Genomic DNA, 27,718 nt, shown 5'->3' on the forward strand with positions numbered 1-27,718 from the left:
CTGGGTACGAATTGTAAATCATAAAAAATACCGAACTTTCAGCATTTTGATTGAAAACTTCTGACGTTCAGTAATAATTTTTACTTTTTACTGAACTACGGTAGCTGTCAGACCCAATTTTGCAACATTACCGAACAGGCCGAAAAATCAGTAAAAACAATTACCGACTATTCAGTAGTTGATGTTTTTTTACTGACTTGTCGTCAAAAGCAAATCAAAACAAACCGATGCGCATGCGGGAAAGTGTCAAATGAGAATCTCCTGCTGTAGAATCGTCCGGCGCCAGGAGACATGGCTACTGCAACCAAACTTTTCCTGCACCTATTTTGCGCTTTCTCGTGGTAAGTAGTCGAAATTTAGTGAGAAACTCAACCATTTTTAAGCAACCAAAATGGCTCAGCACGATTTAACTGCTTACTTTGGTAAATTCGGTTGGTTTCCGTACAAGAGGTAAATTCATCTGCATCATTGAGTTTGCCTCTTGTATGCAAACCAGCCAAATAATGATTTTGTCACACATTTTTCGATTACTTCCACTGAGATATGAGCATACCGTAGATGTTTATTCTCACGAAAAATGCATGTCGATTGGGATTTAATTTGTATTGATTTTTGAAAAAACAGTATTCGGAAAAGCAAAGCATGAAACATGGGAAACTGAAAAGCCAGTAAAAACGCTCTGCAATTTTACTGACTAAGTCAGTAATTCCCATCAATCAAAACATATTTTGGTTTACTGGGTTTTTTCGGTAATCGTAAAAATTACCGAAAAAACCGTAGTTCCAAAACCCAGTAAAATTTTACTGGGGTCGGTAATCTGAATTGGCTGTGCATGTTTATCATGTTAGTGCAACTGTTTGCTTTTCATGAAAAATGATCAATTTTGTAGTTTTGGGATTATGAATCCCATTCTATCGGACAGAGATGAACTGAAAGTGTATCAACATGCCGATAGATCGATATGATATTAAAACAGATTTTTTTTAACGATGGTTTTAACATAGATTGTTCATGGATGCCACAGTGAGTTCATCGTGTGTTACCTTAAGTTCGTTGGTAACGAAGAGGAAATCGAGGAAAATTTTGACAGGTACTGGCACTGTTGTTTTCTAATTTCTCAAAGGAGTGAAGTTCGCTCTCTTTCCCTTCCTTACCCGAGTGGTTAGAGTACGCGGCTACAAAGCAAAGTCATGCTGAAGGTGTCTGGGTTCGATTCCCGGTCGGTAGGTTCTTTTCGTAAAGGAAATTTCCTTGACTTCCCTGGGCATAGAGTATCATCGTGCCTGCTTGATATTCCACATGTAGTAAGCCTATTTTCATTCCTTTCATATTAAGATAGGGCTGCAGTTGGTCCTAAGCAAAAGGCCATCATTAGCTATGTAAACTTCACAAAAGTCACGTTTTCAATGAACAAAAAGTTTCATCACATTTTTCACCTTGCAGTTACAAATTGGGCAAGATTTTCGTTGCTTCCAAACTTTCATGGCGCATTTATAGCAGCAACAAAGATGCACAAAGTTACTGTGAACAAAAACGCTATTTTTAGGTTCAGATAGGCAAAACATACAGGAACCTAAATTGATTTCAGAATTGGAAATAAGTTTGCTAAAATCTGAAGATTGTGATTCGCGCAAAACACTGGCATCAGTATCATTTTTACGTGAAAATAATACGGAATCTGCTGATAAGCACGAAACCTGTGATAGAGTTGGATAGCGTTGTTTATCTTTCGGATAAGATGCTTTAAGCTTTAAAATTTCAACGTTATCAATATTTGTAACTATGGGACAATCATCTCTAATGGAATCTATTGTTTCTTGAGAAGAAATTTCACCGTAAACAAGTTTTTCTTCTGTAATTAGTGTGTACTCTTGACTTGACGACGAACTAAAACCAGAATCTTTGAAAACATCCAACTGTAGTTGCTGATTTTTACTATCAATTTTTGCGGGTAATCCTTCTTGGCTCTCACACCGTTTTTTAAAACCATTACAATTTAAATCATCTGAAATTTTTCGCTTCTGCGTTATTTTGCTTTTCTTTTCAGTGTCAGTGTCACTCAATTGTTTTTGAAATAAAACAGTTTTTTCAATGACAATGTCGTTTCCACTGTCGCTGTCTGTTGCTCTACTTAAGGATATTTTTCCGCTTAAACTGATATTTTTCCCATGGAATTTACTAGAATCTAATTTAACTATATTTGTCGAAATATTAGACAATAGTCTTTCCGATGATGACGATGTGCTGCTATCAGAAAGTTCCTCTTTAGATCGTATTTTACGCTTCTGCTTTGGACGCGGAGGAAATAAACTTTTACGTACCTAGAAATAAGATAATCTATTAGAATATGAGCAATTAACAATAAATAATTATTTTCATTTAAAGAAGTGATATCAAATCAGTATCAATAAAGTTTCTCAATATTTCTTCAACTTTAATACTTAGTTTTTTTTTTTATTGCTTAACATAGATAGAAACGTATGATAGAAATAAATAATTGTTTATACCTGTTTAATGTTGAGTTTATCATCATTTTGTGTTTTTGTTTGGTGAAATCATCGTCTTATATTAGTAATACCACAATTATCCATGAATCATAGACGATTTTCCATAAGCGTTCCATTCTATGTTGTTTGATACTACTTTATCTCCTTGATGTAGTACTATTGTTGTCGGTTTCCAATTATTCTTAATGTCCATGCCGGGTGAAATTCATATCCAACGTAGTCATTCGTATTTGAATAATTTTCCTTTATTAGTGTCAATGTTTGACATAAACTAATATTCGATTCCTTTAAAATGTTGTATACAATATAAGAGCCCTTAAATTTCCATTTACATTCTACGAGTACCACACGTAGGGGACGGGACGGGGAGGAATGGGCACCCTTTGTTTGTGACGTTTTCATTGAAGTTTTTCAATAAATTATTTACGATCCTAATTAATAACAATAAATTGATTTGAAGACCAGATATTAAAACTGAAAGATTATCATTACAACGTCAAAAACATTATGGTCCAAAAAATACCTTTTCATATACAGGATTTTGAAAGTCTTTTTTGGCCTATCGTGCGATATTAACAACCCAAATTGTTCCAAACGAAAAGCGTTCAGTGTAGCAACGCCAACTCGTATCGCACAATGCTGAACGCAATAATGTGCGTTTGGAACTTTTGGAAAGGAAGGAGAGAAACGCGCGAAAAATAACGACAGAACCGAAGAAGGAAAGCGAGGGAAAAGCGAATACAAACGCCATTATTAGTTCACCCGCCAAACGAACAGGCAACATCGCGACGCGTTCGTGCAAATTTCAATAAAGTTAAGTTTGGTTAATGTAATTCCGACTCCGATTTATTTCTGACCGCGATCCGAAAGGAAATCCGAAATTCCGCTCGATAAGAAACGTACTCTGGAAGTCCCGAAAATACAGTCCACCGAAACACGATTTTTTTTCCCGACCGAAAATTTGGACCATAATCGAACCTGACTGGAATTCTTGAGTGCGTGCCGCCCTGAAACTGATTCCCGAAACGTGATCCTGCTGAGGCAGAACATTGCGAAAGTTAATTCCTGCTTTGGCACAATAGTGCGAAAAAGTAAATTCCTGCTGAGGCAGAACAATACTAAGAAGAAGATTCCTGCTGAGGCAGAACAGTGAGAAAAAAGGACGAAAACAAAATGTCGGAGAACGAATTCCGTGATTTCGACGAAAACGAAATTGCTTTCGAAGGAACTGGCAAAGTTGCCAGCCAAATACCTGCCGTAACAGATTCCGTAATAGCAGCTCGGCTCAAATCGCTAAATCGCCAGCGAAATCTGGCAATGCACAAGGTTCTTCGCATCTATGAAAATGTCCAGCTCCCGATCGATTCAGCTAACTTCAAAGTGTACGAATCGAAATTACAATCAGCGTACGACGAGTATTCGAAATACCACAACGAAATTACCGCTATAGTCCCGGAAGATGCGGTGAGTGCGCAGGAAGACGAGTACATTCGCTTCGAGGATTACTATCAACATACTTCCGTCGCTGTCGAATCTCGCCTCATGCGGCAACCTATCAATCAGGTGGCCCCTCCAGCGCAAGTCATCGTTCACCAGCAGCCATTAAAAGCTTACCTCAAATTTTAATAAGTGAGTGATTCCAAGCAACAGCACCAAAATTTGGTAAATTTTTTAATTCATTTTTTTCTATTGAGCTGAAACTTTGCACAGTTTTCCAGTTCCATCTAAATCGTCATTTTCCGATATCAAATCTTCAAGTTGAGTCACGACTAACTTTTCAAAAGGGTGTATGTGAAAATGGTTCAAAAATATTCAAAAAGCTGCACAGCAAAAACGGTTCGTTCGATTGTTAGACAACTAAAGAAACAAAGTTAGACAACTAAATAAAGATTCCAAAAAAAAATACACACAGTAAAAAAAAATTTTTTTTGCATTAAAAAACATCATTTTTGTCACAAAAACTCAAATATCTCAAAACCCTATCGGAATACCAACGTAATTTTTTGAGGGAAAACGGTCCATTATATTAGCTATCTACCATAAAAATTTGGTGATGGTAAACAAAAAAGTTATGACATTTCAAACATGTCACAATTTTCACATTTAGTAGAAAAAAAAAATTTTTTTTCGGTGTAAATTATTACGGGAACCGCAGTTTGTTGCTGATTTTATTGTTAAGGGCCTTGCGTGAATTAAACAAGTCGTTTTCATGTATTCATTAGTATTATGTATATTATATGTATAAATATTATGTATATGTATAATTATTATATGTATATGTATATATGTATAAATTAAAATGAATTAACAGATTACACGAAAATAATTTTTTTTTTACCAGGATATTTTTTTTAGAGTATGGTCGATGAGTTTCTAAATGTTATATATAAACTTTAAAAGTTTTGGATTTGGGTATGCGTAATGAGATCATGAAAACATTTTATATACAAAGGTATCGACCGTGATGATTTTATTTTGCCATCTTCAACATCTAATCCAATTTCTCTCGCCGTTCCCTTACGGTACCTATCCATCTAGTATTCATTGCTTTCTTCTCCATGCTCCCTCTTACTTCGAGCAATATAGACCGATATGCCGATAAACAATTTCAAAATAAAATCATCACGGTCGATACCTTTGTATGTAAAATAACAAACGGCTAAAGATAAAAACGCAGTTCATAAATAATGATCATGTGTGTGGCTTATCGGGGAGAAATACACATGATATGGACAAACCATCCATGATTGTGTAATGATTCCCCAATAATATAAGCCATCGATCGATAGAACCTGCTTGATCGCCAAACAGTATTAGGGCGCTTGAGACCTCCTTCCTTTTGGCTGTCTTGGTAGTGTCATTCTCAAAACACACCCAAGCCGTTCCCATAGGGGACGTTAGCCACAAGGAAGTGACGTTTCAAGTAATACTGTTTCATATGGTATGCCATCTTCAACATCTAATCCAATTTCTCTCGCCGTTCCCTTACGGTACCTATCCATCTAGTATTCATTGCTTTCTTCTCCATGCTCCCTCTTACTTCGAGCAATATAGACCGATATGCCGATAAACAATTTCAAAATAAAATCATCACGGTCGATACCTTTGTATGTAAAATAACAAACGGCTAAAGATAAAAACGCAGTTCATAAATAATGATCATGTGTGTGGCTTATCGGGGAGAAATACACATGATATGGACAAACCATCCATGATTGTGTAATGATTCCCCAATAATATAAGCCATCGATCGATAGAACCTGCTTGATCGCCAAACAGTATTAGGGCGCTTGAGACCTCCTTCCTTTTGGCTGTCTTGGTAGTGTCATTCTCAAAACACACCCAAGCCGTTCCCATAGGGGACGTTAGCCACAAGGAAGTGACGTTTCAAGTAATACTGTTTCATATGGTATGCCATCTTCAACATCTAATCCAATTTCTCTCGCCGTTCCCTTACGGTACCTATCCATCTAGTATTCATTGCTTTCTTCTCCATGCTCCCTCTTACTTCGAGCAATATAGACCGATATGCCGATAAACAATTTCAAAATAAAATCATCACGGTCGATACCTTTGTATGTAAAATAACAAACGGCTAAAGATAATAACGCAGTTCATAAATAATGATCATGTGTGTGGCTTATCGGGGAGAAATACACATGATATGGACAAACCATCCATGATTGTGTAATGATTCCCCAATAATATAAGCCATCGATCGATAGAACCTGCTTGATCGCCAAACAGTATTAGGGCGCTTGAGACCTCCTTCCTTTTGGCTGTCTTGGTAGTGTCATTCTCAAAACACACCCAAGCCGTTCCCATAGGGGACGTTAGCCACAAGGAAGTGACGTTTCAAGTAATACTGTTTCATATGGTATGCCATCTTCAACATCTAATCCAATTTCTCTCGCCGTTCCCTTACGGCCTGCAACAGTTCAGAAAGCGACTACTCATGTTGCTCGTTAGATTTTAATAAACAAAATCACTTTTAAGTTTTCACTGACTAGTTTGGTGTCGTTTGCTTGACTGAAGAAAAATTTTACAATTAAATCTTTTATAACCATAGTGGTAGTATATTTTTAGCTTTTTCGTGAGTATGTTCATGGTATGTACCTATCATGTTTTTGATGTTGTTGAAGTTACTCGCTTTGTCCCAAATATGATTAACAAAGTCTATTCTCTACCAAGGCGGGTCTATACCCAGGTGTAATCAGATTTTAACTTTGTGGAGAAAACCAGCGCCGAGAAAACCGACCTGCTTTACGTATACTAGATCACCTAGGTATAGACCCGCCTTGTTCTCTACGAGGTAAACTTTTTGCAGGTAAACTAGTCGTATACCTGTATAGAAAACTTTTTTTGTAGCTTTTGTCTTCAATATTAGATTTCTTATAGGTTTCTTTTATCAAAAGGTTTCAACACTATTGAGAGAATTTTTCTTCAGTTACGTACAATAAAAAATATGACACTATCAAGACTTTAGATCACAACACTGGATCGCGTCTAACTTTCTAATAGATGCTATAATAGTTATGAATAATTAAATAAAATATCATGAAAACAACTTGTTAACCTCATGTGGTACCCTTAACAAAAAATTCAGCAACAAACTGCGGTCCTAAAAAAATTAACAATGAAAAAAAAAAATTTCACTAAGTGTCAAATTTGTGAAATATTTGAAATGTCATAACTTTTTTGTTTGTTGGCTTACCATCACCAAATTTTTATGGTAGATAGCTAATATAATGGACCGTTTTCCCTCAAAAAATTACGTTGGTATTCCGATAGGGTTTTGAGATATTTGAGTTTTTGTGACAAAAATTATGTTTTTTAATGCAAAAAAAAATTTTTTTTTACTGTGTGTATTTTTTTTGGAATCTTTATTTAGTTGTCTAACTTTGTTTCTTTAGTTGTCGAACGAACCGTTTTTGCTGTGCAGCTTTTTGAATATTTTTGAACCATTTTCACATACACCCTTTTGAAAAGTTAGTCGTGACTCAACTTGAAGATTTGATATCGGAAAATGACGATTTAGATGGAACTGAAAAACTGTGCAGTTTCAGATATTTTTGAAATGGTCGATCAGAATCGACTTACATGCCTCCGTGGAATCCCTCAAGTGGCATAGTACAGGAAGTTGAGCTACCGTTTTGATTCATATTACGGACAGCTTCAAATTCCGGACACTCTACTTTGTATGGGAAACATTTCACGCGAAATGTTTCAATTTTTGCTGTTCAAAAGTTCTCAATTTCAAGGCTCGTTTTAGTAAACTTTTTCCATAAATATCTTTGAAAATTTATAATGCCCAACTACCTTAGATGTATCTTTGGTGGTTTAACGATTTCGATTGATGATTTGACTGTTCCATTAATGATTATCATGAGCTGTCCGGAATTCGATTCAAAGTGTCCGGAATATGAGGCAAAAGTGAGGAAGTGTCCGGAATAAGAATCATGAAAAGACCACACATTTTGATTTATTTAAAATCATTGAAGTTGCGGAAGCGTATTCTTCACCCACCGTTCGAAAGTAAAGGGCTTCTGACGCTCGATAGCGCTAAGGAATCATACAGAATGATTTATTTTGTATGCTCTATGCTGAGTTATATTTCTCTGAGTCCTTAAGTGTCCGTAATATGAATCAAAACGGTATTTGATCTGCTGGTTAAGTGAAAAGAATTTAGCCAGTAGGTATTTTTTTCGTATGGCTGCAAATGAAAACAACTTCTATCCCATTAACTCAAAATAAGGTTAACGCACTGTCATGTCTACCTATCTCAAGTAATATTCATTATTCCTGATGACTCTGATACCTTTTACTTGTTCGTACCTACGGGTTTTTTTTTAGCTATAAATGCTGGCTGCCGTAGGCGCAGAGGAAAGACTTCCCGGACTATGGACTGATTAACATATTATTTTATTTTTTATTTGCAGGATATAAAACGCACGAACCCCCGAATTACGAGGGAAGGGACGGGCCTGGAATTGAACCCATGACAAACAGAATGCGAATGAAAATTTAAAGGGCTCAACATAATTCTGGGCAAACATTAGAAAAGGGCACATCGAAATTGTTAAACAATGGCTTTGCAAGGCGCTGTTGAGCTCAAATCAACTTGATCACGTTCGAATGCGCTGTAATGCGCCCTACTTCCGAGGTAGGGTATCTCGCATAGATTCCGAGAAAAATCCAACATCGGCGAATTACATTTTCTAATGATTGACCGAATTTACAGTAATATGCTCGCCATTGTATACGCTGTGTTTACACTGCATTCGTTATGTGTACAATGCTGCGTCGAAGAGCTAGATCACTTTGATATTGCTTTTCCTTTTCCACTGATGTTGTAACTCCAAATCGACATTTATGTTTTCTTGTGGATGTCTAGCCAATGAAAAATGTGATGAAAATTGAAGTGCTCAGCATAATTCAGCGGATTAGCTCAGATGTAAAACACGGATGGATACTGCTGATGTCTCTTGATAGAAGAGTGCATTGTGACGCCACGAAAAATTCTTATCTGTCCCTCTTTCATCACACTCAATTGTCCTGCTTTTTGACATTTACTGCTGGAATCGTTTGGTTTTTTATGGAGTTGCCAGTCACTGCTGAAATTTCGAGGTTGTGTCAGGCGTGCAACGATCTATATTGCTGATAATTTCGCCATTATGTATGATATATTCACACTGCATTATTTCTATGCTGTTACAATGCTCCTTTTAAATCGATTACCTATCATTATCCACAGTTTTTGTACCTTCAAATCGACAATCATGATTTCTTGTGCATCCATTAGTATAAATTGCAGTTCTCATCATAATTCAGCAGTTTAGCTCAGATGTAAACAATACAGCTTTAGACAATGAATACTTTTGGTATTTCTTGATATGGGCAATACATTGTTGTGTTGAAGAAATCGATGATATATCTATCGCTTTACTCCGAATCTACTATATCCATGATTTATTATTCATCAATATTCATGTTCATCAATACTGCAGCTTAGTATAACGTTGAATATGTAATGATTTGAACATTTCGTCGTTAGTTCAAGTCACCCTATGATGCACCAATATATGCACCGTAATTCGAATTTTCGAACATTTGTTTTCTACAGATACTTATCAAGTGTTTTGTGAAATTTTATCTTTTCTGGTTATGCCTTTATTTTAGATAGGGCGCATTTGTGTTGTATAGAAGACGTATAATTTCGGCAATTCGATATTCGCAAGATGATAATCCAGAGTATAGTCAGACGCGTTCTGTTATTTAAAATTCAAACAAGCGATGTTCCAGCGATGTTGGGACAACATTATCTCTCCAATAGCCATAATGATGTAACTAGTGCCGTTATCGATCTATAAATATTGGGGCTATTGTGCATTCCAGGATGATGATGAAAAGCCAAATACATATGTGAGGTATCCACTGTGCATTACCAATATCCTGATGAATAACGGAATAACAATTTGCTCCATTATTTTATCGGTGAACATAAAGAATTATCTTCCTGTCTTGAATTAGACACGTCAGAACTTGTTTGAAAGCGATGCTCTAGGTGCTTTTTTCTGTAGAAATTTGGCTTCTGTTGTTGTTAATCACATACCGAAGTAATGTTTACGAATACACAAGTAACAGAGCTCAATCTTCAATCGTGGAATTCTGTTGGTTTGGAATCATATACTTAGTAGCTTCTTCTTCTTGGCATTGACGTCTCCACTGGGCCAGAGCCTTCTCCTCAGCGTAGTGTTCAATAAGCACTTCCACAGTTATTAATTGAGAGCTTTCTTTGCCAAAGCTGCCATTTTCGCATTCGTATATCGTGTGGCAGGTACGATGATACTCTATGCCCAGGAAAGTCCAGGAAATTTCCATTACGAAAAAATCCTGGACCGACCGGGAATCGAACCCAGACACCTTCAGCATGACTTTGTTTTGTAGCCGTGGACTCTAACCTCTCGGCTAAGGAAGGCCCCTTAGTAGCTGTTGTATTTAAATACAGATAATTATTTTGTCTAATTGGTATTAAACTATTGTTTCAAATGCTTGCTGCTATCTTTTAAATGTTATTCTTTTTATGTTTCAAAGTTGTTTTGTTTTTTTTTTGCACTTATGTTTTTTTTACTAATATATTATTTTTATTTCATTTTTTAGATGTTTTTTTACACCTGATTTTTTTTGTGTACTTTTTCATTTTATATGAGCAGCTTTTTTTTTCGTTATATTGAAATTAATAAGAATTATAATGATAAGAATCTATTCTAAGTTGAACAACATTTGGATATAAGATTATGTTATGGATCAAAGAAATCAAATATATCATTGTGTAACAAAATTTTGCTTCGTTATTATTTGTCTGTACTTGAATCTACATATGAAGGACAGTGAGGCAAAAGTTTGTTTTTGGAGAACTAAAATCAAAAGTTTTGAATTTCAAATGCAGTAAGGTAATATTATCAGATTCCTTGGAAATTAAAATCTGCTCGGTTGATTTCGTCCCCTGCAAACTGCAAAACTTAACGCGGCTTTCATTTGAGGGAACGATGCGCCGTAATGGATTACATGCTTGGCCTGATTCGCTACTCACCACATAGTAACGCACTTGCGCTAGTAGGGTACGGTCGTATTTTGGAGCCCCTGAGGAAGTGATTTTAGTGTTTTGTCCCAATTAATTAGTTGCACAGCGTAACCAAGTCAAAGAACCAAAATGTAGAAAAAAACTTCCTCTACGAGATATAAATGCCCATACGGTCATGTAGGATCCAAAAAAAACGTCGAAAAAAATTGAATTGTGAAGCATTGTTTTTTATTATTTTGGACACACCAATACATTTTGGACCCTCAGAGTATATATTTTGGACACCCGGCATTTTTTTATTGTTTGTCGACAAAGTTCACGACACTGGTTGTTTAATATATTTGCCCATAGTCTAATCAATATACACCCGATTCTGTTTTTGCACGGAGGATGCGTACCGTGCAAAAAAAGTTTTCAGTTCAAAATTTCAAAAACCGTGCAAAAAAAAGTAACACCATTTCTCGACGTTTCATGTAAAAATAAGGTTTTGGCGGAAAAAAATGTATGGAAACTTTTTTTGCACGGCCGTGTAAAAAAAATCCGTGCATAAACAGAATCGGGTGTATTGACAATGGAAAATCGAAGAAATTCTACGCTTTCAATTCAGAAATTTGAAAAAAGTTTTTGTTTACATTTGAAAAATTTCTGACGGCTTCAATTTCCGTGTGTATTGTGTTGTAACGGTTTCATGGAATAACCGATTAAATGTAATTAATTTCAGAGAAAATAAACACATTTTCTATGTACAAACGGTTGATGCAAGTGCAGAATAGTCCTATCTTTACAAATGGCATGCGAATTGAGTTGGTCTTTCGATTTAAGCTGCGAAATTTGCAGGAAAATAGCCCAGGGGGTCCAAAATATATTGGTTAACCTACCTACCGGTCGTACGTAATGATAATGAATATCACGCCTACCAAATATTTTTTTCGATTAATGCTTTCATTTACAAGAAATTTGAAGTTAGATGCCTTTCCCCATACAAAATGAAACGAGAATCAATTGCTGATCAACTGTGGGCAAAGAGCAATGCAAGTAATCTATTGAGCAAACAACGCAATGCTGTACACATTGAAAAAAAAAACAACACAATGCTATATACATTGAAATCCATACAAAAAGTATGATATAGAGGAAAAGGGAGGAGGATGATTATGGCAGAACTTTGCGTGATGTAATTTATGGACGTACCCTGATAAAGAAATTGCAACATAAAGAATAAAAATTTCAGAGGCGAAAGATGCATGCCAGCACTAAATCATTCAGTGCCTTCAATTCAATTTTCTTCTATACCACGTTAGTAAGGTACAGAAACACATACTTACATTACCGTACATGTAGAATTATGCACACTTACACCCTTTATACCAAAAACAAAATGAAATCTTACGTCAAAAATTTTGATTATAAAAGAAACCTACAGATGTTTCAGAATAGTCTTCAAAAACATTTTATAAAACTTACAAGCTGATAATGAAATCAAAACTATCAACATATTTTTTTCTGTGTCAAGTTATTAGTATAAAGTGGCTCGAATCTGACAGCGATCCAAATATGTATTTGACAATATAAGAATTCCGTTAGTGCTAATCAACTATCAACATATCAACTAGGTATATTCACTCCCTTCAAAAGATCATATTCTTCATTCGACGGCTAGAAAACATGTATTTCCTTTTTAAGCTTTCAATAAATGGTGTCAAGGTTCATCTAAAAATGTAAGGAGCATTGCATCCAAAATAAGCTATTGTTGCTCGCCTCGATAGTAAATATCCATTGTTTTGGTCTAGGCAGACCATTGGTTGTTTCCTTAATGTTTCGCACATAAAAGCAATTCCCAGCTAATAAGTTTTTTTTTGGCAAACATATCTCCTTTAGTTGATTATCTTTTTCGAAGATACCATATTTTTCATCACTGGATTTCATTATAGACCAATAACATATTTGCCGACTAGCGCCATCATGAGGATGGCTTCCGAATTAAGAAAGTTTTAAGCGAATAGCTTACTTTCAATTTAATCGGTAGACTGATATATAAGCGAATACAATGTGTGCCCTCTAGTGCCATCTAGGTGATTTCCGAAGTAATAGGTTTCCAGGCGAGTAGTTCTTTAGTTCAATTAGTTCTTCAACTTTGTCAAAGATACCAACTTTGTGTCCAATCAGTGGATTGAGATATAATAATGTGACCAGAAGTGTCCCGGAAAAAATCCGGGACGCTTGTCAGATCTCATCCCCAATTAAGCGCTGCCTATATTTGATGTGCAATTTACATTCATATTCAATCTAAGACATGTACTATATACTAAGTTAATTGATATAAAAAAGTATTGACACTGTACAGTCAAGTTAAAAATGGTTCTGTCCCGGATAATCCGGGACGTCTGGTCACTTTAAAAATATAAGCAAATAATATGTTTGTCTACTAGCGCTACTTAAGGAGAGTTTTCCAAACAACTATGTTTCTGGGCGAACAGGTCCCATTTAGTTGAACACTTTTTGTCGAAGACACCAATTTCAAATCTCATCACTGGACTGAGATATAAAAAAATGCGCCATCTTATGAGTGTTTTCCGAACTAATAAGTTTTAGGCGAACAGGTACCATAGAGTTGTTCAACAGTGTTCCAAGACACCAACTTTGAATGAGATATAAGCAAATAAAGTCTTTTGTCCACCAGCGCCATCTTTGTGAGTGTTTTTCAAAACTTAAAAAGTTTTATGCGAATAGATCGCATTTAGATGTTCAACTTTATCGAAGACACCAACTTTGTATCTAATCACTTGACTGAGATACAAGCACACACAGTTTTTGCAGCAGTAGCGCCATCTTAGGAGTGTTATAAGGTTTTATGTGACTAAGAATCATTCAGTTGTTCAGCTTTGTCGAAGACACCAATTTTGTATCTTATAACTGGACTGAAATGCAAGCAAATAAAATCTCTGTGCTGTCTATTGAATGTTTTCCGAACTAATAATCTAAGCCAGTCGTCGTTTCAAACCACACCCTAAACATGCCCTATTTGACCTGCAGTGATTTTAACAGTTGTGATGCGAAAGTGATGGAAGCTCCAGTATGACTCAAGTAGTACAGATCTTAGACTAGGTAGTATCATTCCAAACATTACATTCATTTCTTATATCTAGGTGTTCTGTGTTAAGTTAACTCAAGTAAATTGAAGTTAGCTCAAGTAAATTGAAATTAGTTCAAATAAATTTGAAGTTAGCTCAAGTAAATTGAAATCAAACCTGTAAAAAATCTGAACTGCTACGGCAAATGAAATGTAATATTATTAACAAACGGTCATAAAATCTTAAATTTTGTTTTACCAAATTAGAATGATAGTGTTGTCTATCATCCTAAAGCCTGATTCGCTGCTGATAAGTAATTTCTCGGCCTATCTTGATGCATGGGAAATTTCTGCAAGGAATCGATCAAGAATGCGCTTTTTTGCTGATCGCAGTACGCGGTTGAAAAGAAATGTCAGTTCAAATGGGAGTCGCTGTAGAAAATTTCTGCAAGGAATCGGCGAGAAAATTTCTTTAGCGATTCCTTTTCAGAAGCAAATCAGGCTTAAAGCCTGATTCGCTGCCTGATAAGTAATTTCTCGGCCCATCTTGATGCATGGAAAATTTCTGCAAGGAATCGATCAAGAATGCGTTTTTTCTGATCGCAGTACGCAGTTGAAAAAAGAAATGTCAGTTCAAAAGGGAGTCGTTGTAGAAAATTTCTGCAAGGAGTCGGTGGAGAAATTTCTTTAGCGATTCCTTGCAGAAATTTCCCATGCATCAAGATAGGCCGAGAAATTACTTATCAGCAGCGAATCAGACTTTAAGATGATAGACAACACTATCATTCTAATTTGGGTAAAACAAATTTAAGATTTTATTAACGTTTTGTTAACAATACAGTACTGACCCGATTTTGTCAGCCCCCGATTTTGTCTACCCCCGATTTTGTCAGTTTTTTACCCGATTTTGTCAGCCTATTTAAAATTTGGTCAAAAAAATTGTTATTCGTCGTGTTTTACCACGTTTACATTAAAATTGATGATGATGTTTGATGTGATGCACGCATGGGCGTAGCCAGAGGGAACAATGGCAATGCCTTTTATTAAGTGTTAAAAAATCAATATTACCAATATAAGGGAGGGGGGGGACCCCTGGTAAAAAAAAAACTGGCTACGCCCATGTCCATCGCCCTCCAAAAGTCCACGTAATCATGTAACACGTCAAAATTTGAAAAAACAGGAACAAAAATAAAATGACCCGATTTTGTCAGGTTCCCCATTTGGTCAGCCTAAAATTCATCGAGGGGCTGACAAAATCGGGTCCTTACTGTATTACATTTCTGCCGTAGCAGTTCAGATTTTTTACAATTTACCTTGAGCTAACTTCAATTTAGCGGAATTTGGGGCAAGTGTGCCACCTTAAGCAAATTGTTCTCTAACTTTGTCTAAAGCTCATAAAATCCACCAATTTATCCTCATGATGTTAGTTTTACATCTTTCATAACCACTGTGCCATTTAAAAAGAAAATAATTTCAAAAAAAGTATTTAGTTTTGGAGCTTCTCAAATATCATCCAAAATAACCTATTTTTCGACACTATGGGGCAAGTGTGCCACCCATATGGGGCAAAGACGGCCACCGAATGAACATCGCATGTAATTCTACTTGTAATGAAATTTTCTTTATTCCTATTAATAATACTTACAAAGCAGACGCTAATCGATAATTTGGACAAAAAATTAAGTTTACCGTAATAAGGGGATGCTTTATAACAGGGTTCAAAACATGCGTAACTCCCAATTACTCAATCCGAATAACTAAAATGGTTATTTTTGTCTCCATTCAATACAATATATGTATTGCCCTTATATTACGGTGAATATTTATAATATTAGACTAGATAAGCACTAAATAACGGTAAAATATTGATGTAGATATGTAAAACTATACTTAATAAGCCGAAAAACGTATTGATATTGAATATTTTGAGAAAAAATCACTTTAGGGGGCAAACATGTCAGTTATTCCCCTACTATACTTCAGAAACTACTTACTGGTGCCTCATTTTGATTTATTATTATGATTTTGTTGATGATGTTTACATTTTTATAAATTTCACTCCAAAAATTTTGATTACCAAATAGGTGGCACACTTGCCCCAATAAGGATACATTTAAACCAAACTGGATTTCTTTGGTAAAACTAAATACTTTTTTTCGTTCAAATGCCACAATAACTTACACATTTGAATAGTTTCACGATGTACAGTACGTTAGAAAAATCTGTTAATAATTGACCTTCCACCATGCTATTTAGAAACAACAAAATCTTATAAAAATCCACTCAAATTTGGTTGTCTTAGCACAAGTCCGCTGTAAATACGTGAAAAATAAAGCAATTTTCATCATATTTTGATCATTGTATTGTGAACTATAAGGGAACATATTATCAAGCTCAAAAAGAAAATATATATTGTAGTTTTTATAAAAAGCAGGGGTGGCAACACTTGCCCCAAAGTCCGCTACTGCATACTGCGATAAAAAAAAGCGCTTCCTTGATCGTTTCCTTGCAGAAATTTTCCATGCATCAAGATAGGCCAAGAAATTACTTGTCAGCAGCGAATCAGGCTTAATTTGGTAAAACAAATTTAAGATTTCATTAACATTTTGTTAACAACATATTACATTTCATTTGCCGTAGCAGTTCCTATTTTTACAGGTGAGTAGATTTCACCTGCTAATAAGAGAAAAAAAAACACGTTTTCAATTTACTTGAGCTAACTCAACCTAAATATATAACGCATTAATCGTGGCAATAGAAGATTGTAACGATTTTTGCCTGAAATTATTAATTATTTTATTTGACATTTGTTCCAATGTTTCAACATTGGATATTCTATGTAACTCATTGCTACTATGCCAGGGAGAAAGCTTCAGAATCATTTAAAAAAAATATTTTGAAATCTCTGCAGAGCTTTCTTCCTGGTATCACAACAGCTAGTCCATATTGGTACAGCATACAACATGGCTGGCCTGAAAATTTGTTTTAATATCAAAAGCTTTTTCTTAAGACAAAGTTTTGATTTTCTATTAATAAGGGGATAGAGACATTTCACATATTTGTCTTAGATTACATATTATAGGCAATCGCCCAACCTTCATGGTATCTGCTAGAGAAGAAGTGTTAGACATCATGCTCTGCTCGAACAGAATCAGTCACGAGTTGACGAATTGACATGTATCAGATGATGAATCATTGGTCAGATTCACATCGCTACATCTTCTTTGAACATTTGAATGTAAATTCGCAGACTTTGCATTTTTTATACTCCACAACAAACTGGGAATTGGTTGTGACCAAATTTAATGGATTCTCTCCTTCCATTGGAAATCCTAGTGAATTGGATGTTTCCACTTCTGGTGACTTCTTGTGGGGACACAATTGTTCTTGCTTCGAGTGATCTCACAACTGCTTGTCACTTTCCTTATCCAGTTTTTTACGCTAGCTATAAATCGACAGGGGGTGTCTCGATTCTGAGGTTTCTTACATACTGATTTGATTCAAAGTAGGCTGTAATATGGGATTGTTGAATCGACTGTCAATAATTTGCACTCGTGTTTCCACAGCATTTGGTTACAGTTGAGTTTTCTTCTAATTCTTGAAAATTCATCATAGGGTAGGTGTATCAGTTATGAACATAATGGTTCCCTATTTCGCCATACGTGATAATTTGATTATTTTCAAATATTTAATCATTCTTTGTATTTTAGTAGTTTGATATGAAATGAATCTTGATGTTAAAACATTAAAGAATATTCAAAATGTGAAAGTTTTTGAGAAAGCACATATGGCCAAATAGGGAACCACTATAGTACACTTTCCCTATATTTATTACTAACTATTATTATACAATTTTAGACATCATACAAAATCCCGAAGCTTGTAAAGAGCAATATGGCAGAAGCAAAGACTCTACCAATCGCAAACTCCACTGAACAACAGTATGGTCCATCTTTATGTCTATCCACTAGAGATGGTCGGGTCTCGAGTTTTCAAACCCGAAATCCGACCCGAACCCGAACCCGACGGGTTCAGGTTTGAAATTTTAAAATATTTCGGGTTCGGGTTCCCCAAACCCGACCTGAGCCCGACTAAACCCGACTTTTTTCAAGCACGAACCCGACCTGTACCCGATAATGTTTAGCCTTCAAACCCGACCCGAACCCGAAATATTTTTAAATATCTGAATTATCTTTATAAAACCTCGCCAATTCACTCGGTTCATGGCCGCTTTTCTCCATCATCGACTGCGACCCACGCTCTCCATGTCCTGGTGCACCTGGTCAATCCACCTAGCTCGCTGCGCCCCACGCCTTCTTGTTCCGACCGGATTCGTAGCGAACACCATTTTTACAGGATTGTTGTTCTAGCAACACGCCCTGCCAGCGTATCCTTCCAGCTTTAGTTACATTCACGATATTGGGTTTGCCGTAGAGTGAGCGAGCTTGGTTCATCCTTCGCCGCCACACGCCGTTCTCCTGCACGCCGCCCAACGATCGTCCTTAGCACTCGGCGTTCGAAAACCACAAGAGCTTCCAAGTCCTCCTCGAGCATAGTCCACGTCTCATGCCCGTAGAGGACTACCGGTCTTATGACCGTTTTGTACATCGTGCATCGTGCCGCCTTGAAATCGATGAACAAATGGTGCGTAGGGACCTGGTACTCACGGCATTTCTGGAGGATTTGTCGCACGGAAAAGATCTGGTCCGTTTTCGAGCGGCCGTCGATGAAACCTGCTTGATAACTTCCCACGAACTCGTTTGCTATAGGTGATAGACGACGGAAGAGAATCTGGGATAAGCAGGCGGTGTTTAGGATAGTGATTGCACGATAATTTTCACACTCCAGGTTGTCACCCTTTTTGTAGAAAAGACATATAACGCCTTGCTTCCACTTCTCCGGTAGCTGTTCCGTTTACCATATTCTGACTATCAGCCGATGCAGACAAGCGGCCAACCTGTCCGGGCCCATCTTGATGAGTTCGGCTCCGATACCATCCTTGCCAGCGGCCTTGTTGTTCTTGAGCTGTTGAATGGCATCCTTAACTTCCCCCATCGTGGGAGCTGGTTGGTTTCCACTGTCCGCTGTGCTAACGTAGCCATCGCCTCCGCTGTCCTGACCTTCTGACAGCCACTGTGTTCTCTGCGCCATTCAGGTGTTCCTCGCAGTGCTGCTTCCGCCTTTCGATCACCTCGTGTCCGTCCGTCAAGATGCTCCCATCCTTATCCCGGCACATTTTAGCTCGCGGCACGAAGCCTTTGCGGGATGTGTTGAGCTTCTGATAGAACTTCCGCATTTCTTGAGAACGATACTGCAACTCCATCTCTTGGCATTCCACCTCTTCCAGGCGGCGCTTTTTGACACGGAATAGGCGGGCTTGCTGTTTCCGCTTCAGTCTATATCGTTCCACGTTTTGTGGCGTACCATGCTGCAGCATTGCAGCCCGCGCTGCATTCTTCTCCACTAAAACATCATGACACTCTTCATCGAACCAATCGTTTCTTGAGCTTTGTTTCACATATCCGACAATGCTTTCGGCAGCGTCGTTAATGGCTGCTTTGTGTTTTTACGGTTGGCTTGTAGGGCCTGACACCAACCCCCTAAATTTCCGGAGGACCATTCCCCTAAATTTTCGGAGGACCATAGTGCGCAGTTTAGCTTAAAGTCCGTCTCTGGCACTCGGACGATGGGGAACAGACGCTGTTGTGAGCCGCTCTTAACATGGAGTACAGAAGCTCCAGGTTTGAAGAAGCAAAAGCAAAACCCCTCTTCCCTGTCAGCATACGACCAAAGTTCCCACCGGAGTTGATTACCCGATCTTCCCCAAGGTTACTCGTACCCCGGCCAGTACCACGAGGAGGTAGGGATAGAAGTAGCTGGGCAAGAGGCTAATTGTAAGAACCGCACAAAGGGGTCTATTTTATTCCTGCAGGTACGCGAAATACCAATGGTACGCCATGCCCAGCCATTTACCGTGCCTTTGTTACCGTTGTTATCGCATGTCGAACTTAAATTGAGAAAGTCATCTCTGTAAACCTTGGCCATTATCCCATCGCTGGGAATGAATTGGCTAATGATTTATGATAGGGGGATCGGGGCAATATGGGCCGCCTAAGGAAAACGTCATGGAATGCATAGAATAACAGCAAAAATTACGGTTTAAATGCAAGTGACTTGTACTATAAAATGTTATCTTCCATGTTACGTCGATAATTAATGTTAACTCAACTTGCAATTTATTTCAGGAACTTTTTGGAAAACCTTGTTTTTCTACGTGGTCACCAACCATATGGGGCATTATGAGCCACCCTACGGGGGAGTATGAGCCACCTCATTCAATCGAATGATTTTTATTTAAAACAGTATAGAGAAGAGTTAGTGGTGAGAAGTACATTATTGGAAAGGAAATTGTATTAGCTTTGCTTGCAATTATTGATTATAGCGGCTTATTTTTTAAATATACATAATACATAGTAAACAGACCATGTTATACTAGTACTAAATTGCGATACTTGGTTCAACGTATTTTCTAGCAAAGTGTTCCACTTGTAATGGTGCATAAAGATGACTATGCAGTAAAAAAATAATCTGGTATATTTAGGCAATGCATTTTTATGTTCAAAACATCGTTTGTTTTGCTTAAATCTAGGTGGCTCATTTTGCCCCGCCCCTTCATCTTAAAAATAATATATTGTTTTTCAATAATTTCGTTTACGAACAAATATAATTTCGCTCACGAACTGTTCAATATGAACAGAAGTTTCAATGGATTGGTAAAATTTACCAGAATTATAAATACAATTGTCTTATAGGCTTAATTAAAAACTGCCAAAATTATAAGCTTTTCATGACGAAGCACAAGTTTGTACATTTTTGTAAATATCTTGAGTGTTCAAACGAATATTCTTACGGTTTTTATTGTGATGGCTATTTGAGGCATCCTTTAGCAGATCATAATGACACAAGACATTAAAACACTGTTTTTGAGGTCAAAACCGGGGTGGCTCATATTGCCCCGTATGTTCATATTGCCCCCATTGCCCCTACAAGACTTCATTGGCCCCAAACCAGTTATTCCAATTTCGCTGTGTGAAACTTCAGAAATTCGTGGGCGGCAACTCAGCACAAGCAATATTTCTCGATTACTTTTTCAAATCGACGTAAGTAACTTCCATACGGTTTTGAGAAAATTAATTCAGAAGAATCACACCCTGTCTTTTAAAACTGTATTAAAATGAATCATATTTTTAACATTTTTTCACCGTGTACATTGCTTAAATTTTGCATACAATAAGCTCGCATTAAAAAACTAGGGATTTCCTATTATTTCCCACAACAATTTTATGACAAAATGATTCAGTTCTATTCAGTAACTTGAGACATTTTTGTATCAGTGTAAAATCGACTCAAGTAGTGTTTTGTATAGAGTTTCTCCATACAGTGGAGCAGCGAAAGTAGTGGTTAGGTTACGAAAGTTGAAAATCTTAATTTCGTCGTTTTGTAAATCCGGAAATAAAACGTTCTAGAAGTAAAAAATCTAGTTGGTTCAGAGCGAAACATGTAGAATTTCGTCTGCAAAACACGTAGAATCGATAAAGAAAGTTTGTATTCTTTTTTGACTTGAGTCTGTTTGAATAAGTTTTCGAGATTTGAATAATTTGGAGTCATGTCGTCAAACTATTGTATATTACTGAGTCATCCCCAAAGGTGGCAAAGTATTTAATAAATCTGTCTAAGCAGATTTGCAGTACTTTGGTCAAAGCCTTGACTGGCCACTGCCAAGTCAACAATCACATGGCAAATATTCAGCGTGCTGACTCATTTGTGTGCACGACATAAAAATTAACAAGGCAGGCTCTTCACTGATGTAAATATCAAGTTTGACTGTAAACATCTGACGTCACTCCTATCGTACCATATACCACCCGGACCACTAGATCATTTTTTTCGCAAATTTGTTCGAGGTAGATAGGAATGACGTCGTCAAGTAGCTGTCAGTTTTCGGAATATATCACCTTCTTAAATATAGTACACCGTGTTTGTGTGTGATATATGGAACTTCGTATCACCAGATATGTAACCACAGACAAACAAACGTAACAGATAGAACAACTATGAATTTAAAACATAGTTACGTGAACATACTAACCATACAACTTTATATGGCCAACCGCGAACTAGGTGACGGTTGTGAGCAAACGTCAAACTCGAACGAAAGCGATGCGAGCGCAGTCGGCCTACTACCCAATATTAGAATTGGGCGCTATTGTGCTGTGCGATGCGAATATCTAGAGTGTTATGTCTGTTTGTCTGTGATGTAACTGTCCAGTTTTTCCTCCCACCTTTCCTCTACCATTGGGTAAATGATGAAATAGGCTCAAATATGACGATGGAAAAAATCTCCCAAATGGCGGGAAACGCGGAGCCTACCTTCAAATTAGCGAAATTGTACGATAGTATGTAATGGTGTTATAATAAAAATCCAAAGTAAGCTCACCACATAGTAACGCATTTGTGCTAGTGTCTATGCATGAAAAATCGCTAAAAGATAACGCGAAAAATATGTGTATGGCGAAGTGCATCTAACGAGTTATTTTTCAAAATTGAGAACTATTTTCAAAAAAAAAAATGGTGCCGGTTGTGCGTAATGATGATGGCTATCACGCCTACTAAATATTTTTTCGATTAAAAGCTTCCATTTACAAGATAATTGAAATTAGATGCCTTTCCCCATACAAAATAAAACGAGAAAACTTCTGCTGATCAACTGTGAACTAGAGCAAAGCAGGTAATCCATTGAAAGCATTTTTTTTTAGGAATATGAATAAATTATCCAACTTAAGTTAAACTTTTGCCTCCCCTGAACAGGTAAAAATTTTTAGAACTACAAAATAATGTTTCATTTAATTTAGCCAAGCTAATTATATTAGCAGTCTCACGCCGTACTTTATGTTTGAACCTACAGATTATAATTAATTAATAATTAAGATTAATTTCGTTTTTGATTTTCCTTATCTAACCTATATTTTCATTAGAAACTCTAGTTGAACACCACTAATAAATTGAATTATATGTTCCATTTTAACGAATTATTGAAGGTAGTTCTTTCGGCGCTCACTGCAACAAAACAGCTACGCCACGGTATATGGTGTTGTATTTATTTAAGGCTCAAATAAAAATGAGGCATACCGTCACCGTACCAGTATCCGCTCATGTTCCAGTAGCCCGCTCACGAGTTTAAAAAGTAAGGTAATTTGAGTAAATACACAAAAAAATGTCCACAGTATGATTCAATTTGTCGAGTTGAACCGTATAGCGGCTATAGTTTTCATATTTACTTTGTGTAAACTTATCTTTTTTCAGTGTGAGCAGGCTACTGGAACATGAGCGGCTACTGGTGCACTGATGGTATGTCAAAAGTGAAAAAGCAGTTTTCGTCGTTAAAATCGACAAATCGAGAAAAATAAAAACACACAGGTGTTTTATTTCCAAAATAAAAAGTCTGTGTGTTTTTAGTTTTTCCGATTTGTTGATTTCAAGGGCGAAAACTGCATTTTCACTTTTTAAATTTGCTTCATTTTTACTTGCACCTTAACAGTGTGACAGCATTGCTATTTTGTCAAATGCTCAAGACTATGGTGGCACTATCTATCCTTTTTATGCTTGGTTTTTCAAATGATCTATTGTAAATCTTCGACGATATACAAAATAATATGTAACAACAGAAACAATGAAGCTCTCAATGGATTTGTGGTTAACTGTGGGCTTCTAATACCTAAATTTTTGTTTTCGTTCTAAATATTATGGATCCGACAGAAATAAAGGCAAACATTCTTTTAATTTATATTTTCTCGAACAACGGGCTGTTTGCGGGCAATCAAATGTGTGGTTTGGTTGAGAAGTTTTACATGTGAGGTTGTTTTTTTTTTTTTTTTTTTTTGTTACAGTTGAAATGATTTTTACCACTCCATTTGCCAAAAACTTAAAGTAAAATGAGCTAAAAATCAGTAAAATGACTGTGGTATTTTTTCTTTTTAATTCGTCGCTACCAACTTTGACTTGAATGCACTAATCACCATTCTAAAAGAACGACACCTGATGGACGGAAATCTAGTGATCGTGACAAAATCCATGATGCCTCGTGGTTGTTCTTTATCCTACGATCATAGCAACAACGATTAAGGCCCAAGAATCCATCATTCAATAATCAAAAATCATCAACAATGAAAAACTTTTTTTTTGTTCGAATTTAAAGATACCCTCATGAAAATCTATCACTGCATTACAAATAGCAAGTGCAATGCAATGATAGATTTTCATAAACATTGCTTTGGTTTTGAAAAATTGGAAAACGATGATTGTTATTTTCCTCTTAACCTTTTGTCGTCAAGTTATCACAACAAACTAGGGAGTCGATGCCGGTTATGGACCCTTTGCGTATTATGGACCCCCTACAGAAAAACATGAGATATACACTCAAAGCAATTTTATTCCTATGAAAATCTACCGGGGGAACTTCGATTACATTGTTAGTCAGCAGTTTCAGGCAAAATATTTGGTTTGAGACGCATAAATACAGATATTTGAACAGTTTTGTAAATGAAACCACACAAGAGGGTCCATAATACGCATTTCCAGGTGGGTCCATAATAGGCTCGTCGGCAGCGAGCCGGATTACATGGGAATCAAATGGAGGGTCCATAATACGCAACGTCAAATTTGTAAACAATCCTATTATGGACCCCGGGAGGGCCATGATATATACCGTTTATGCATAAATCTTGTAGTCTTGCCTAAATCAACTTGTAATTACGTAACAACATTCTCAGAAACCTCAAAATTAACTGATAACATATTTAACAGAAAAAAATATTAACCCTCTAATACCAAAATTTTTATTTTTGATCTAAATATCATTTTCATTTATCTAAAATCGTTCTAAACACGTTTTGGGCAATGATTTATTTTTATTCGCAAATCTATGAATTTTGGTTGTTGATTTTTATAATTTTTATTTTTGAACATCCCTATCCTTTTTCATTTTTTCTTGAAGCCTCTTTTAGTTACTGATTTTTGGCAATAATAAAAATTCAAGTTTTTACGGTACTTTTAAAAATAATAAATTTGAAATATTTTTCTGAAAATATTTTTATTTTGCGTACCACCAATACTATAAGTATTTTTATTTTTTATACCACCAAGCTCTTCTTCTGTTATAGGTTAATAATAGAAAAATATAAAAGGTACGATTTTTTATATTACACGTAAAATAAAATAATTTGTAGGTTATATAAGAATACAATTTTTCAAAAATACAAAAAGGTTTCAAAAGTTATAAAAAACTTTTCTCATATGTGTGTGCCAAAAATAAAATCATTTTGATTTCCGAGTCAGGGATGGTACACAAATTATGTCACGCCAAATTTCGACTTTTTTGACCCCCCCCCCCCCTTTGTCACGTTTTTTTGTATGAGTCCTTCGAAAATTTTGTAAGGCTTGTCACGCCCTCTTCCCCTTGGAGCGTGACGTAATTTGTGCATAACCCCTCACGAAAAAATACACAAAATTCCAAAGTCTACCCCGTCTAAAGGCGGGGTTGGGTATTAGAGGGTTAAACAGATAAATTCATGAAAAGCGAATCCGGGTGCATGTGGTCCAGTATTCGTCACTGAACTAATTTTGAATACATTTATAAAACTCCTTTTTTCTTTAGGTGAACGAATACTGGTACACCCATGTTCTATAATCAAAAGTCAAGCATCAAAACATCATTGGAGTGCACCATTTCTAATAAAACACTCATTTGTACCTATTCTAAATTTCAACAATATCAATAATGTTGAACAGAGTTTCTAATGCTTTAAAGATTTTTTAACGGTCTAATAAATAGAATGAATAGTTTGTTCCATATTTCGAACGTTTCTTGTTAAACTATAAAATAACTAAAAAAATATTAAAGTATAAAATTATATAAATTAAATATATTATTGAACGAAAAAGACAAAACAAATTATATGCAAAGCGCTGGTTTGATGTATATGGTAAGTGAAATAGTTTGTTATTAGTTTTGCGCTTGAATCAATTTTTTTAATAGAGATAAAAAACTTTAGAGGATGAATGTCACATGTGTTCCCTTTGTTGTAATGAGCGGTATTGGAGGAATGAATAAAGGGTGATCTGCGGTTATATTGCGGACGAGATCAACCAGCGATAAAAGATACGATTCGCCTCGTTCACTCTCAAAACTATTATGTTTTTTCTTCTTTTCTTCTCTCGGAACTTACAAAGTTGAACGGCACGGTAGACACAACAAGGTAGGCTATTCCCCCGCGTAAACAACGATTTTCCATCAAAACATGTGTCGTCATTCCTATCGTCAAGCGTGTGGCCTTGAGGATAGTAAAGGAGAGCAGGCCTTGCTTTCTTTTACACTCGTTCGAGTTTGCGATAGGAATGACGTCACTGCCAAATGTCATTTTTCGGAGTATAATACCTTGCTTCTTTTTACCGTGGTTGAACGGTAGCAACCAGGGGTGTTGGGTACATAACTGCCAAACTGCATACAGTTTGAAGTTGACACTTATAGCAAAAATGAAATTTCCATGTTCCTTGCAATTGCCCAAATATTTGTTGATCCAATAGAACAAAATCTAGAATATCGTGAAAAGAGTACTGCGATCTGTCAAACTTAGGTACCTTCTGCAGTACCAAGAGAGCAGTACTAGAAGTGGAACCCATTATGAATCCGACTACTATGACTCGATTCGTCTCTGCTGTCGGGCAATAACGTTCTATATCTACCCCAGCAAAAGATGTTTCGACAGCGACATTTTTCCTTTATAGTTTATTCTCTTTTTATTAGATACTGACACAACAATGCCTAAGTAGTTATAATCGCTTGACTTAGATTCTCCTAATCGTTCAGCACATGGTGTTTACGCGATACTTGTACTTATTGCTTATAAATAATATGAATTGTGCTTAACAAACTTATGTATATTCCTGTAGTGAAGGATCTTTGCGTCCACATTAATGCATTAATAACCCTTAAGTTTCTATTTTATCTCTCCACATACCTGATAGCACCTCTCACAGTAACGATACATGGGATTGTTTTGTTTATTGTTACATTTGACACATTTCCAGTAATCAGCCGGAGAAAAATCACTATCGTAAGACGACTGACTATCCGACTCTTCTGTGTCCGCAAGAATGGCGAATTCAGATGCGGATGAATTATCTGCAACCGCTTGTGCAAATGCTGCCAACATATAATCCTAAAAGAAATATGTTTTGCATCAGTCTATCTGTTAGAATCAAATTATTAATTATCCTCAAGCTTACTTCAGTTCCGGAGGATACATCCGACGAGTAGTCATCCTCTGATTCAGTTGCACTTGCTACCTCATATTCAACAACTTCCATGGTGGCTATCGTATCAACACGTCCATCATCTAACGAGGGTTGTGATATGCTTGAACATTGCGAATCAGTATCGCTATCAGATATGTCGCTAGAATCGTGGCAGATATCTGAAAAAAAGGTGTTCAAATTAAT

General features: G+C 36.4%; 1 protein-coding gene across 1 annotated transcript; it reads right to left on the reverse strand.

Annotated features, from left to right (window-relative positions):
- Positions 1-867: 867 nt before the first annotated feature.
- Positions 868-27,718, reverse strand: LOC110680648 (E3 ubiquitin-protein ligase Mdm2-like). The gene is made up of 3 exons (XM_021856446.1): positions 27,506-27,718; positions 27,238-27,438; positions 868-2,321 (listed from the first exon to the last, which is right to left on the reverse strand). The coding sequence occupies exons 1-3, from the start codon at positions 27,584-27,586 to the stop codon at positions 1,404-1,406; spliced, it is 1,200 nt and encodes a 399-aa protein (XP_021712138.1). The 5' UTR covers positions 27,587-27,718; the 3' UTR covers positions 868-1,403.

This window comes from Aedes aegypti, unplaced genomic scaffold (genome assembly GCF_002204515.2).
Source record: "Aedes aegypti strain LVP_AGWG unplaced genomic scaffold, AaegL5.0 Primary Assembly AGWG_AaegL5_hic_scaff_1711_PBJ_arrow, whole genome shotgun sequence".
In the NCBI taxonomy this organism is placed as follows: domain Eukaryota; kingdom Metazoa; phylum Arthropoda; class Insecta; order Diptera; family Culicidae; genus Aedes; species Aedes aegypti.

Coding starts and splice junctions, on each gene's coding strand:
- LOC110680648 (XM_021856446.1), bottom strand. CDS start 27,586: ATGGAAGTTGTTGAATATGAGGTAGCAAGTGCAACTGAATCAGAGGAT. Junction 27,439..27,505: donor ATGTATCCTCCGGAACTGAA/GTAAGCTTGAGG, acceptor TATTTCTTTTAG/GATTATATGTTGGCAGCATT. Junction 2,322..27,237: donor ACTGTGAGAGGTGCTATCAG/GTATGTGGAGAG, acceptor TCTTATTTCTAG/GTACGTAAAAGTTTATTTCC.